Genomic DNA, 12,358 nt, shown 5'->3' with positions numbered 1-12,358 from the left:
ACACTTACGTTCTTGTGGAATGGGAGGTAAACTACAAAAGCAGATCTAAACAAGCAGACCTGGAGTTAATTATCAAAGCATATAAGCCACACTAAACAAGGCATGAATCAGCTGGAAATGCAGACCCCGTGTTAATTAAAACCGTGAAACTGTCCCACAGACTGCATGCCGGGGCTCTCGACATCAGCATCCCCCACGGGGACAGGGGCAGCAGGGAAATGCTCGGCATCGTCGCCGGCCACCCCGGTGCTGCAGCGCTGCGCCGGCAGGCTGGGCAGCACGGGCTTGAGGAACTGGAACTCGCTGTTGCCCGAGCCCGTGCTGAGGCTGAGCTCGTAGCAATAGGCGTGGGGCAGGGTCCCGGCAGCGGCCCCATCAGCCACGCAGCTCTGCACGCCGCTGGGGCCGTACAGCACGTGCCCGCTGCTCGGCTCCTTGCTCTTGCACGCCTTGCACGCCGCAAAGGCCGCCGCCGACACCAGGAACAGGAGCGAGACCAAGACCAAGGCGACGATCAAGGAGGCGGTGAGGGAGCCGTCGTCGTCGTGCGCGGCGGGGCTCTGCTGCGGCAGCTCGGCGTCCCGGGAGCCGTGCAGGAGGAGCACGCTGAGCGCCGCGGTGGCCGACAGCGGCGGCCGCCCGTTGTCCCGCACCAGCACGACCAGCTGCTGCTTCGCCGCGTCCCTCTCCGTCGGCGGCCTCCTCAGCCGCACCTCCCCGCTTTGCGCGCCCACGGCAAACAGCCCCGGCTCCGTGGCCCTCAGCAGCCGGTACGAAAGCCACGAGTTCTGCCCCGAGTCGGCGTCCACGGCCACCACTTTGCTCACCAGGTCCCCCGCTTCGGCCCACGCGGGCACCGGCTCGCTCCAAGCACGGCCGCCGTCCTGCGCGCTGGGGTGCAGCACCAGCGGCGCGTTGTCGTTCTCGTCCACCACCAGCAGGCGGACGACGACGCTGCTGCTCAGGGGAGGGGACCCCGCGTCCGCAGCGCTCACCACCACCTCCAGCTGCCTCAGCTGCTCGTAGTCCAGCGGCCGCAGCACGAACACGGCTCCGCTCTCGGAGTTCACGGACACGCACGAGCACGGCTCTCGTTCGGGCGGATCGGCCGCCACCAGCGAATAGCTCACCTTGCCGTTGGCTCCCGCGTCCGAGTCCCTTGCCTGCACGGCCCCGACCAGCAGCGCGGGGACGTTGTTCTCGTGCACGTACATGGTGTACGACGTCTGGTTGAAGACGGGCGCGTTGTCATTCACGTCCCAGATGTCCACGGTGAACGTGTGGCTGCTGCTCAGACGAGGAGACCCTGCATCTGCGGCCGTGACAACCACCGTGTAACGTGCCGTTTGCTCCCGGTCCAACGCGCTCACGGTCACCAGCTCGTAGTAGTTCCTAAAGGCTGGCCGCAGGGAGAAGGACAGCTGTTCTTGCAGGGCACAGCTGATCTCCCCATTCACACCGGAATCCTTGTCGGTGACAGAGAAGAGTGCGACCACTGTCCCGGGTGCTGCATTCTCAGGGATCGGGCTGCTGAAGGAACTGACCACGATCTCTGGTGCGTTGTCATTCACATCCAGCACGTCGATTAATACATGGCAGAGAGTCCACAGTCCTCCACCATCTGTAGCCTGTACGCTCAGCTCATGTTTCTGTGCAGCCTCAAAATCAAGGTGTTCTTTTACTCGAATTTCTCCATTCCTAGTGTCGATTGTAAACGGTGGTTGGCTCTGGCCCACAGATTGGATGAACTGATAGGAAATGTCACCATTAATTCCCACATCTGCATCGTTGGCCAACACACGGAGAACTAATGAGCCCTCAGGTGCATTTTCCGCAACTTGCCCATTATATGTATCCTGGGTGAAAATGGGTTTATTGTCATTTACATCCAGAACTATGATGTATATTTGTGTGGTTCCAGTCCTGGGCGGAGAGCCCCCATCCGTGGCAACGAGAGTGAAATCCATCTCTGGCTGCTCCTCTCTGTCCAGAGGCTTCTCCAAAACGAGCTCAACATTCATACTGCCCTCATGCCTCCTTTGAGAGAATACACGGAAATAGTCATTCACTGGAACGATGCTGTAAGCCTGGATGTCATTGCTGCCAATGTCCAGGTCCTGAGCTGCTGCCACGGGGAAATGGGAGCCCGGGTCACTGGTTTCCAGAATCTTAAAGGTCAGCCGTTCGTCCGGGAAGACCGGCGAGTGGTCATTGACGTCCTCCACGGACACCTCAATGGGAAAGAACTGCAGCGGGTCGGCGAGCAGCAGCTCGAAGGCGAGCGTGCAGGTGCGGGAGCGTCCGCACATCTCCTCCCGATCGAGGCGCTCGGCGACTACGAGGCGGCCGCTGCCGCGCTCTAAGCGAAAGTGCTGCCGGCCCGCCGGCGAGGCGATGCGCGCCCGGCGAGCCCAGAGCTGCGCCGGGGCCAGCCCCGCGTCCTCCGCCACGTCGCCCACCGGCGAGCCGCTCTCGCCCTCCTCGGCCACGGAGTAGCGGATGGGCTCGCAGCGAACGCGCGCCACGCCCAGCAAAGCCCACACACACAGCACTTGCCTCGCAGCCGCCATGCCGGGCCGCCGGACACTCTCCGGCCGGCCGGGAAGCGCGCTCCGCCGCGGGAAGCGGCGACCGGCAGCGGCGCGGCGCGGCGGGAAGGATGGTGGGTCTCTCTCCCCGCTCGGCTCTCTCGCCGTCTCTCGCCGAGTAACGACCGAGCCCGGAACACGGAGCGCGATAGTCACAGCGCGGCGGCGGCTCACACGCACCTCACGGCAGCACGGACAACCGCTCTCCGCCGCCGCCCTCCGCCGCCGCTCTCCGCCGCCTCCTCCCGGATGCGCTGCGCTGCGCTCGGCTCGGCCACTCCGTCTCCCCGCCCCGCCCGCAGCCGCTCTGCGCCGCCTTGGTCACGAGCACCACCCTGTGGCCCGCGGCGGGACTGCTCCGGAGACGGGACGCGCTCCTGCCCGCGCCCTCTCGCCGCCACACGCACCCGGGACACACGCGCGCACCCCCGCTGCCGCCCGCTCACACACGCCGCCGCCACGGGCAGCGCCCACAGCCAGCGCCCGCGCTCCTGCCCGCACGCCGCCTCGGACAACCCAACGAAGCTGCAGCGCCCGGCACCTCCCCTCCTCCTCGCCCGCCCCGACAGCCGCCAGCCCGACCCACCCAAATCCGCGCACCCGCTAAAATCAGCCCCGAACTCAACCACAGCCGCTGTAGGAAGCACAGGGGCAACGAAAAGGGGATGAGAACATCTTATAAATACTATTTCTTCTTCAGTTGCAAGCATCGAACAGTATAAAAGCCCCAAGTGTTTCCAAAGCTCTTTTGCAGGTTTTTCCTGGAAGCAAAGAAACAAACAAACATCTCTGCAAAGTTTGTCAGAACAACGCCATCCGTTTTATTACAGGAATGGCTCTCCGAGTCTCTTTTTATATTAGTTCTACAGTGTCAGCCTTGTTCACAACAGTACCTTTTATAAGAGCAATACAACACAATGTTTGAATCTCTTGTGCCAAATCATCTTCTTTCTAACATTCCCTTATTCTCAGTGATCTGGCAGTACACTTCAAGGAACAGATATGTCAATAGGAACATGTATTCTAAACAGGAAAATGGATAGAGGAAGTAACTGCTCACACTTCATGCATTTGCTGATCAGGGAGCACTGAACAGCAAAGAATAATCAGGTGTTCTGTCACATTTGATAAAATAATATGACTGGGTGTGAATTGATGTCCACAGCTCTGTTTTCTGTTGATATAAATACAGCAGCAGCAAATGTAAAAAACTGAACATCCAGAGTTGCAACCAGATATTCAACACAGAAATCTGACTGCATGTCTTTACGAGATTTCATGGAATCCTAGAAGGCTTTGGGCTGCAAGGGAGGGATCTTTAAGACTCTCTAGTTTCAGCTCTCCTGTTATAGGCTGGGACACCTCCCACCAGACCAGGTTGCTCACAGCCCCATCCAGCCTGACCTTGAATCACTCCAGGGAAGGGGCAACCACAACCACTCTGGGCAACCCGTTGCAGCGTCTCACCACCATCACAGCAAAGAATTTCTGCCTGATATCTAGTCCAAATCTACAGTCTTCCACTTCAATGCCATTTCCCCTCATCCTGTCACTACATGCCTTTATAAAAACCTCTCCGCAAATTTCTGGTCAGCCACCTTCAGGTACTGGAAGGTCACAATAAGTTTCCCCGGAGCGTTTCTCTTCCCCAGGCTGAACTACCCCATCTCTCTCAGCCTGTCCTCATAGCGGAGCTGCTCCAGCATTCTCACTGTCTCCATGGCCCTCCTCCAAACCTGCTTCAACACCTCCGTGTTCTTCTTATGTTAGTGGCCTCAGAACTTGCAGCACGACTCCAGGTGGGGTTTCACAAAGTCAGAGTTGAGGGGAAGAATCACTTCTCTCCACTGGCTGGTCATGCTTCTCTTGATGCAACCCAGGACAAATTTGGACTTCTCAGCCACAAGAGCTCTCATCATCTTCGTGGCCCTCCTCCAGACCTGCTCCAACAGCTCCGTGGCCTTCTTGTGTAGCAGGCACCAGAACTGGAACCAGTACTCCAAGTGGGGTCTAAAGAGAGCCAAGTAGAGGGGCAGAATCACCACCCTCAGCATGCTGGCCATGCTTCTCTTGATGCAGCCTAGGAAAGCTTCAGCCTTCTGGGCTTCAGAGCACATTGTCGCCCATCTTGAGCCTCTCATCAAGCAACACCCTCAAATCCTTCTCCTCAGGGCTGCTCTCAAGCCGTTCTCTGCACAGTCTGTATTTCAGCTAGGGATTGCCTTGACCCAGGTGCACTACTTCCCACTTGTTTTCCTTGAACTTCATGAGGATGCCATGGGCCTGCATCTCAAGCCTGATCAGTCCCTCTGGATGGCATCCCTTCCCTCTAGCATGTCAGCTGCAAACTCAGCTTGGTGTCATCTGCAAACTTGCTGAGCGCGCACTCAATTTCCTTGTCCAGGTCACCTCCAAAGATGTTAAATAGAAACAGTCCCAGCATTGACCCTTGAGGGCCGATGCACATCACCAGTCTCTACATGGACATTGTGGCAATGACTGAAACACTCTGAGTGCAATCACACAGACAATTCTCTATCCAGCAATCAAAAACCATCCATCAAATCCATGTCTCTTCAATTTGGTGACCAGATGTCATGCGTAACCTTATCAAACCTTTCACAAGTCCACCTGGATGACATCAGCTGCTCTTCATTCATCCACTGATGCTATAATTTCATCATAAAAGGTCACCAGGTTTGCCATGCATGACTTGCCCTTGGTGAAGCCATGTTGGTTACAACCAATCCCCTCCTCTGCTGTCCGTGTGCCTCAGAAGGGCCTTCAGGATGATCTGCTCCATGATCTTCCAAGACACAGAGCTGAGACTCAGAGGCTTTCAGATCCCTGTACCTTCTAATTTTTCCCTTCTACAAAAGGGGGGTTATATTTCCAATTTTCCAATCAGTGAGAACTTCACCAGACTGCCATGACCCTTCAAATATGATGGATAGAGCCTTGGCAACTTCGTCTGCCTCAGAACCCGTGAATGGATCTCATTGTGTCCCATGCACTTCTGCTCTGGCAGGTTCTTTAGATGATCACCAACCCGGTCTTCACTGACAGCAGGCACATCTTCCTTCTCCCAGTTCTTACCTTTGCTTTCTGCAGCTTGGGCCGTGCAGCTACAGCCCTGCCTGGGGAAGACTTTCACAATCCCTAGCTCACCACACAGAAATATCTCTCAATTCTCCATCACTGTTTAATCACGTCATTGCATTTTCAATGTATGAACATTTGTGAAGAACAGTTTTAAATTATTAACCATTGAAAGAGTAAAATTTCATCAAACAACTCTAATGAAGACATTGAGAACACAGGAAGAAATGCTTCCATTCCCACCAAACCAGCCTGATGCATTGCTGTCACCAAAAAAAAGGTCAAATATCCCAATGGATTCATGGTTTTGTTCCTCTTTATTTTTTTTGAAGTTACAAGAAAAATATTAAAAACTTCAATGTTTTCTTCCTTTCATAATTACAGTAATGTACATTCTAAGGGCTGCTCTGAAAGTAATGCCTCTCCTTCTACTGTGGTGGCCCATCATATCCAAGGCGGATGTTGAAGGTATGGCAGCAGAGGTTGAACCTTCCCACCAACATCCCATTCTCTTTGGTAACCACGTGACAGATGGATGCAGAGGGCAGTCTGATAAACTGACATCTGACATGGAAGTGCGTATGCGGCAACCAGGCATCACTGACTTATTCCATGCAGAAACAATTGCACCCACTGAGATTCACCAACGCTTGCTGAAGGTTTATGGAGACCAGACAGCGGAGCTGAGCACCATGAGGTGGTGGGTGATGCGTTTAAACATCAGCAACACAGGGTCACCTCCACCGATACAGAATATTATGAACACAACGTGCAGGCTCAGGTACACCACCGTTCAATATGCACAGATGTCACAGTGACTACATTGAAAAATAGCAATTTCCAGCTGTGAATCTGCACCATCCAACAGTGTGACACTATTTCTTTTGTCACTTGATAGTACCATGGAAATAAATAGGAGGCATTACTTTCAGAACAATGTCTCTCTATGCAGCCTGCACCTTTCCTATTTACTCAGTGCAGCCCAGACAAGCCACAACGCTGCACACCCACGTGTTACGCTGTGTCCCAACACCACGAGTGCAGCTCTATTGCTGGCTGCTGCACTCAGCAATGACCCAGTTGAACAGCTGAGCTGCAGGAGAATGCATCAGAGAGGCTGGAAAAGAGCACAGCTGGATGGAGAGACATCAAGAGCAGGAGGCAAAACACACAGCACACACAGGGAGAAGCACAACGCTGCAAAGCAAGAATGCAGTGCCTGCACCTCTTGCAACACAGGGCTCCACACACAGCACTCTCAGAACCTGCTGCACATTTCTGTTCATCACGTTCCTTCAGAGAACATGCAGGGAAACCTTCCTTCTCACTCAGCGGTCGGGGAATGTGTGATGCCAATTGCAAACGCAGCTTCCCTCTGGAGCTCAATGCCATTGCACACAGCCCTTCCTTTCTCCACCCACTAAGACACCGGCTGGGCAGACTCACTGCTAATGAAGGCAACCCCAGAAAACTGCCCCACACACTGAGCCCCGCACCTCTGCACTTCTGCATCCCCACATGGATAAGCATGGCCCAAATGATCACCCAGCACATGGGACAAGAAAGGAGCTGGGCACCGGGGAAAGAACCCCACTACAGAGGCAATCCAGAAACACACAGAACACATCATAATCCTTTATCTTATCTTTACAAGGCACGTATAAAACATGCACTGTGTTGTTGTTGCAGCTTAAGGGAGTAGAGGGAACACGAGGCATTCTAGACAAACACAAACAACCAAGTCCTCAGAAGCTCTCTCACACACTCAGATGCTGCCCACTACACTTCCAGGGGATCGTCAGCCATGCCAGTTCTGCCCCAGCTCTATCTGCTCTTGCTCCACCTCAAGTTACAATTACTGAAGCATTTACACAAAAGCACTTCTCACAAAAAGAACCTTTCGCTGCAACAGACAGCACTGCACACCGATGGCATTCAACACAAACCAAAACAAGTCACACAGGAAAGTTGCATAATGGGGAATTATAACAAAAAACTTCTTGCCCTTCTCTTGATTTCCATTAACATCAGAGAATGCAGCCCATGTGCACATAGCAAAGCTGCAACTCCCTGTGCATCGAGTGAACGTGGCTGGAAGATTCAATAGAGCAGGACAAACGTATTTCCAGGCTGGAGCATTGGCAGGTCCCACTCTCCTCACTCAGTGGCGCGCCTGGAAACGCTTGCATGCAAGCCCTCATCAGCTACAGGAAGCCAACCACTGCAACTGATGAACTCTGCTCGCGTCACAGGTGGCACCAAATCCAGCCCTCACATCCTGCAGGCTCTGTCCTCATCCAGCTGGCAGATGGGCTGTCAGCAGAAACACAGATTTCTGGGGACCTCTTGAAAGACAGGGAATTTCTGTTGTGGCCAGAGCTAGAAGACTGAGAGACTGAAATCTAGGGGAGACTCAGAAAGCACACACCCAGCTTCCTTGTTAATATCCACAGCTTCCAATTACAATCACGTTCTTGTGGAATGGGAGGTAAACTACAAAAGCAGATCTAAACAAGCAGACCTGGAGTTAATTATCAAAGCATATAAGCCACACTAAACAAGGCATGAATCAGCTGGAAATGCAGACCCCGTGGTAATTAAAAGCCGTGAAACTGTCCCACAGACTGCATGCCGGGGCTCTCGACATCAGCATCCCCCACGGGGACAGGGGCAGCAGGGAAATGCTCGGCATCGTCGCCGGCCACCCCGGTGCTGCAGCGCTGCGCCGGCAGGCTGGGCAGCACGGGCTTGAGGAACTGGAACTCGCTGTTGCCCGAGCCCGTGCTGAGGCTGAGCTCGTAGCAATAGGCGTGGGGCAGGGTCCCGGCAGCGGCCCCATCAGCCACGCAGCTCTGCACGCCGCTGGGGCCGTACAGCACGTGCCCGCTGCTCGGCTCCTTGCTCTTGCACGCCTTGCACGCCGCAAAGGCCGCCGCCGACACCAGGAACAGGAGCGAGACCAAGACCAAGGCGACGATCAAGGAGGCGGTGAGGGAGCCGTCGTCGTCGTGCGCGGCGGGGCTCTGCTGCGGCAGCTCGGCGTCCCGGGAGCCGTGCAGGAGGAGCACGCTGAGCGCCGCGGTGGCCGACAGCGGCGGCCGCCCGTTGTCCCGCACCAGCACGACCAGCTGCTGCTTCGCCGCGTCCCTCTCCGTCGGCGGCCTCCTCAGCCGCACCTCCCCGCTTTGCGCGCCCACGGCAAACAGCCCCGGCTCCGTGGCCCTCAGCAGCCCGTACGAAAGCCACGAGTTCTGCCCCGAGTCGGCGTCCACGGCCACCACTTTGCTCACCAGGTCCCCCGCTTCGGCCCACGCGGGCACCGGCTCGCTCCAAGCACGGCCGCCGTCCTGCGCGCTGGGGTGCAGCACCAGCGGCGCGTTGTCGTTCTCGTCCACCACCAGCAGGCGGACGACGACGCTGCTGCTCAGGGGAGGGGACCCCGCGTCCGCAGCGCTCACCACCACCTCCAGCTGCCTCAGCTGCTCGTAGTCCAGCGGCCGCAGCACGAACACGGCTCCGCTCTCGGAGTTCACGGACACGCACGAGCACGGCTCTCGTTCGGGCGGATCGGCCGCCACCAGCGAATAGCTCACCTTGCCGTTGGCTCCCGCGTCCGCGTCCCTTGCCTGCACGGCCCCGACCAGCAGCGCGGGGACGTTGTTCTCGTGCACGTACATGGTGTACGACGTCTGGTTGAAGACGGGCGCGTTGTCATTCACGTCCCAGATGTCCACGGTGAACGTGTGGCTGCTGCTCAGACGAGGAGACCCTGCATCTGCGGCCGTGACAACCACCGTGTAACGTGCCGTTTGCTCCCGGTCCAACGCGCTCACGGTCACCAGCTCGTAGTAGTTCCTAAAGGCTGGCCGCAGGGAGAAGGACAGCTGTTCTTGCAGGGCACAGCTGATCTCCCCATTCACACCGGAATCCTTGTCGGTGACAGAGAAGAGTGCGACCACTGTCCCGGGTGCTGCATTCTCAGGGATCGGGCTGCTGAAGGAACTGACCACGATCTCTGGTGCGTTGTCATTCACATCCATCACCTCCACCACTACCTTGCACATTGCTGAAAGGCCCCCTCCATCCACGGCCCTCAAACTGAATTCATATTTCTGCGCAGTCTCAAAATCCAGACTTCTCGTGACTCGAATTTCACCACTCCTGGGGTCAACTGTAAAATCTGAATACGTCTGTCCACCTGGTTGTGTAAATTCATATGTAATGTCACCATTTATTCCATCATCAGCATCATTTGCCATCACTCTGAGAACCACAAAACCTTTTGGAGCATTTTCCAAAACATGCCCACTGAACACCTTCTGTGTGAAGATGGGAGCATTGTCGTTTACGTCCAGAACTATGATGTGGATTTGGGTGGTTCCACTCCTCGGTGGATAACTTCCATCCGTGGCAACGAGAGTGAAATCCATCTCTGGCTGCTCCTCTCTGTCCAGAGGCTTTTGCAAAACAAGGTCGACATGCATCTCGCTCTCACTTTGATTCTGATAGGAGACAGTGAAGAACTCGTTCTCAGGAACGATGCTGTAAGCCTGGATGTCATTGCTGCCAATGTCCAGGTCCTGAGCAGCCTCCACTGGGAAACGGGAGCCTGGGTCGCCCCTCTCAGGGATCTTTAAAGTCACCCGTTCGTCCGGGAAGACCGGCGAGTGGTCATTGATGTCCTCCACGGACACCTCAATGGCAAAGAACTGCAGCGGGTCGGCGAGCAGCAGCTCGAAGGCGAGCGTGCAGGTGCGGGAGCGTCCGCACATCTCCTCCCGATCGAGGCGCTCGGCGACTACGAGGCGGCCGCTGCCGCGCTCTAAGCGAAAGTGCTGCCGGCCGGCCGGCGAGGCGATGCGCGCCCGGCGAGCCGAGAGCTGCGCCGGGGCCAGCCCCGCGTCCTCCGCCACGTCGCCCACCGGAGAGCCGCTCTCGCCCTCCTCGGCCACGGAGTAGCGGATGGGCTCGCAGCGAACGCGCGCCACGCCCAGCAAAGCCCACACACACAGCACTTGCCTCGCAGCCGCCATGCCGGGCCGCCGGACACCCTCCGGCCGGCCGGGAAGCGGCGACCGGCAGCGGCGCGGCGCGGCGGGACGGACGGTGGGCCTCCCTCCCCGCTCGGCTCTCTCGCCGTCTCTCGCCGACTGCGGACTGAGCCCGGAGCCCGGAGCGCGATCGTCACAGCGCGGCGGCGATTCACACGCACCTCACGGCAGCACGGACAACAGCTCTCCGCCGCTCTCCGCCGCCGCTCTCCGCCGCCGCTCTCCGCCGCCGCTCTCCGCCGCCGCTCTCCGCCGCCGCTCTCCGCCGCCTCCTCCCGGATGCGCTGCGCTGCGCTGCGCTCGGCTCGGCCTCTCCGTCTCCCCGCCCCGCCCGCAGCCGCTCGGCGCCGCCTTGGCCACGAGCACCACCCTGCGGCCCGCGGCGGGACTGCTCCGGGGACGGGACGTGCTCCTGCCCGCGCCCTCTCGCCGCCACACGCAGCGGACAACGAAAGAAGAAAACACGCAGCGCAACGCAGCGTCTCTTTCCAAATATTCCATGCCATTGCATTTTTAATTCAACATTTCCACACGCGGCGTGGCAATCGCTTGCTGTGTTTCGAAAACAGGATGTTTCAAGGGGAACACATCAGACAGTGCTCCATCACAATCCATGCAGAAAAATGATAATGAATTAAATGAAAATTCATGCAGCCTCTTCTAAGACTGCAGACTCTGCAGACCATATTGTCACCGCTGCTCTTCACGTTCATTGAGAATCCGCAGTAGGAAAGAATAAAAGATATGGCACTAAAGTGAGGGCTACTTTTACACTTCTGTCACTGTTCCATTTGCACAGAATGTTCTTCAAGACAATTCCTTGATTTACGTTACAATCCATCCAAACACACTGAACTTCTTTATGTGAGTATAAGGAGAAGGCAGAGGTCCTCAACGCCTTCTTTACATCTGCCCTTAATAGGCAGACCAGTTATCTGTTATCAGTTATCAGTTATCCGCACTTTACGGCCTGATCTGGAAGTCTGGGATGCTACAGACACCCCCAGTGATTCAGGCAGAGAGAGTGAGAGAGTTGCTCCTCCATCTGGACTGTCACAAGTCCATGGGGCCAGATGGACTCCATCCTAAAATGCTGAGGGAGCTGGTGGAGGTGATTGCTGAGTCACTCTCTGCCATCTTCCAGCATTCCTGGTTATCTGGAGAGCTCCCAGAGGATTGGAGGCTTGCTGATGTGACTCCCGTCTACCAGAAGGGCCGTAAGAAGGAGCCAGGGAACTACAGGCCTGACAGCCTGACCACAGTACCAGAGAAAGTTATGGAGCAAATCATCTTGGGTGAGATCACACAGCACATGTGAGGCATCCAGGGGATCAGGCCCAGCCAGCACTGGTTCATGAAACGCAGGTTGTGCTTGACCAACCTCATCTCCTTCTATGACTGCATGATCAGACTGCTAGATGTAGGTAGGAAGGCTGTTGATGTACTCTACCTAGGCTTCAGCAAAGCCTTTGACACGGTCTCTCACAGCATTCTTCTGAGGAAACTGGCTGCCTGTGACCTGGACAGGCATACCTTTCTTTGGGTAAGGAACTGGCTAGAGGACTGTGCCCATCAGTACTAATTAATGGAGCAAAGACCAGTTGGTGACCCATTACAAGT

The 12,358-nt window shown here is 56.3% G+C and overlaps 3 protein-coding genes across 5 annotated transcripts in view; all 3 read right to left on the bottom strand.

Annotated features, from left to right (window-relative positions):
- LOC125700244 (protocadherin beta-16-like) overlaps positions 1 to 10,735 on the bottom strand; it is a 39,730-nt gene extending 28,995 nt beyond the window's left edge. For both annotated transcript variants that reach the window (XM_048960666.1, XM_048960667.1), the window contains exon 1: positions 8,031 to 10,735. In XM_048960666.1, the coding sequence (XP_048816623.1) occupies positions 8,285 to 10,720 (2,436 nt within the window). In that variant the 5' untranslated portion in view covers positions 10,721 to 10,735 and the 3' untranslated portion in view covers positions 8,031 to 8,284. The remainder of the gene's footprint in view (positions 1 to 8,030) is intronic.
- The window catches only part of LOC125700245 (protocadherin beta-15-like), a 48,184-nt gene that overhangs the window by 28,995 nt on the left and 6,831 nt on the right, over positions 1 to 12,358 (bottom strand). The gene's annotated exons all lie outside the window — the stretch shown is intronic.
- On the bottom strand, positions 132 to 2,570 carry LOC125700425 (protocadherin beta-15-like). Its single transcript, XM_048960979.1, has one exon. The coding sequence runs from the start codon at positions 2,568 to 2,570 to the stop codon at positions 132 to 134; it is 2,439 nt and encodes an 812-aa protein (XP_048816936.1).

This window comes from Lagopus muta, chromosome 14, assembly GCF_023343835.1.
Source record: "Lagopus muta isolate bLagMut1 chromosome 14, bLagMut1 primary, whole genome shotgun sequence".
Taxonomy (NCBI): Eukaryota; Metazoa; Chordata; class Aves; order Galliformes; family Phasianidae; genus Lagopus; species Lagopus muta.
The sequence above is the reverse complement of the archived record's forward strand: the minus strand, read 5'-3'. Positions and strand labels throughout refer to the sequence as shown.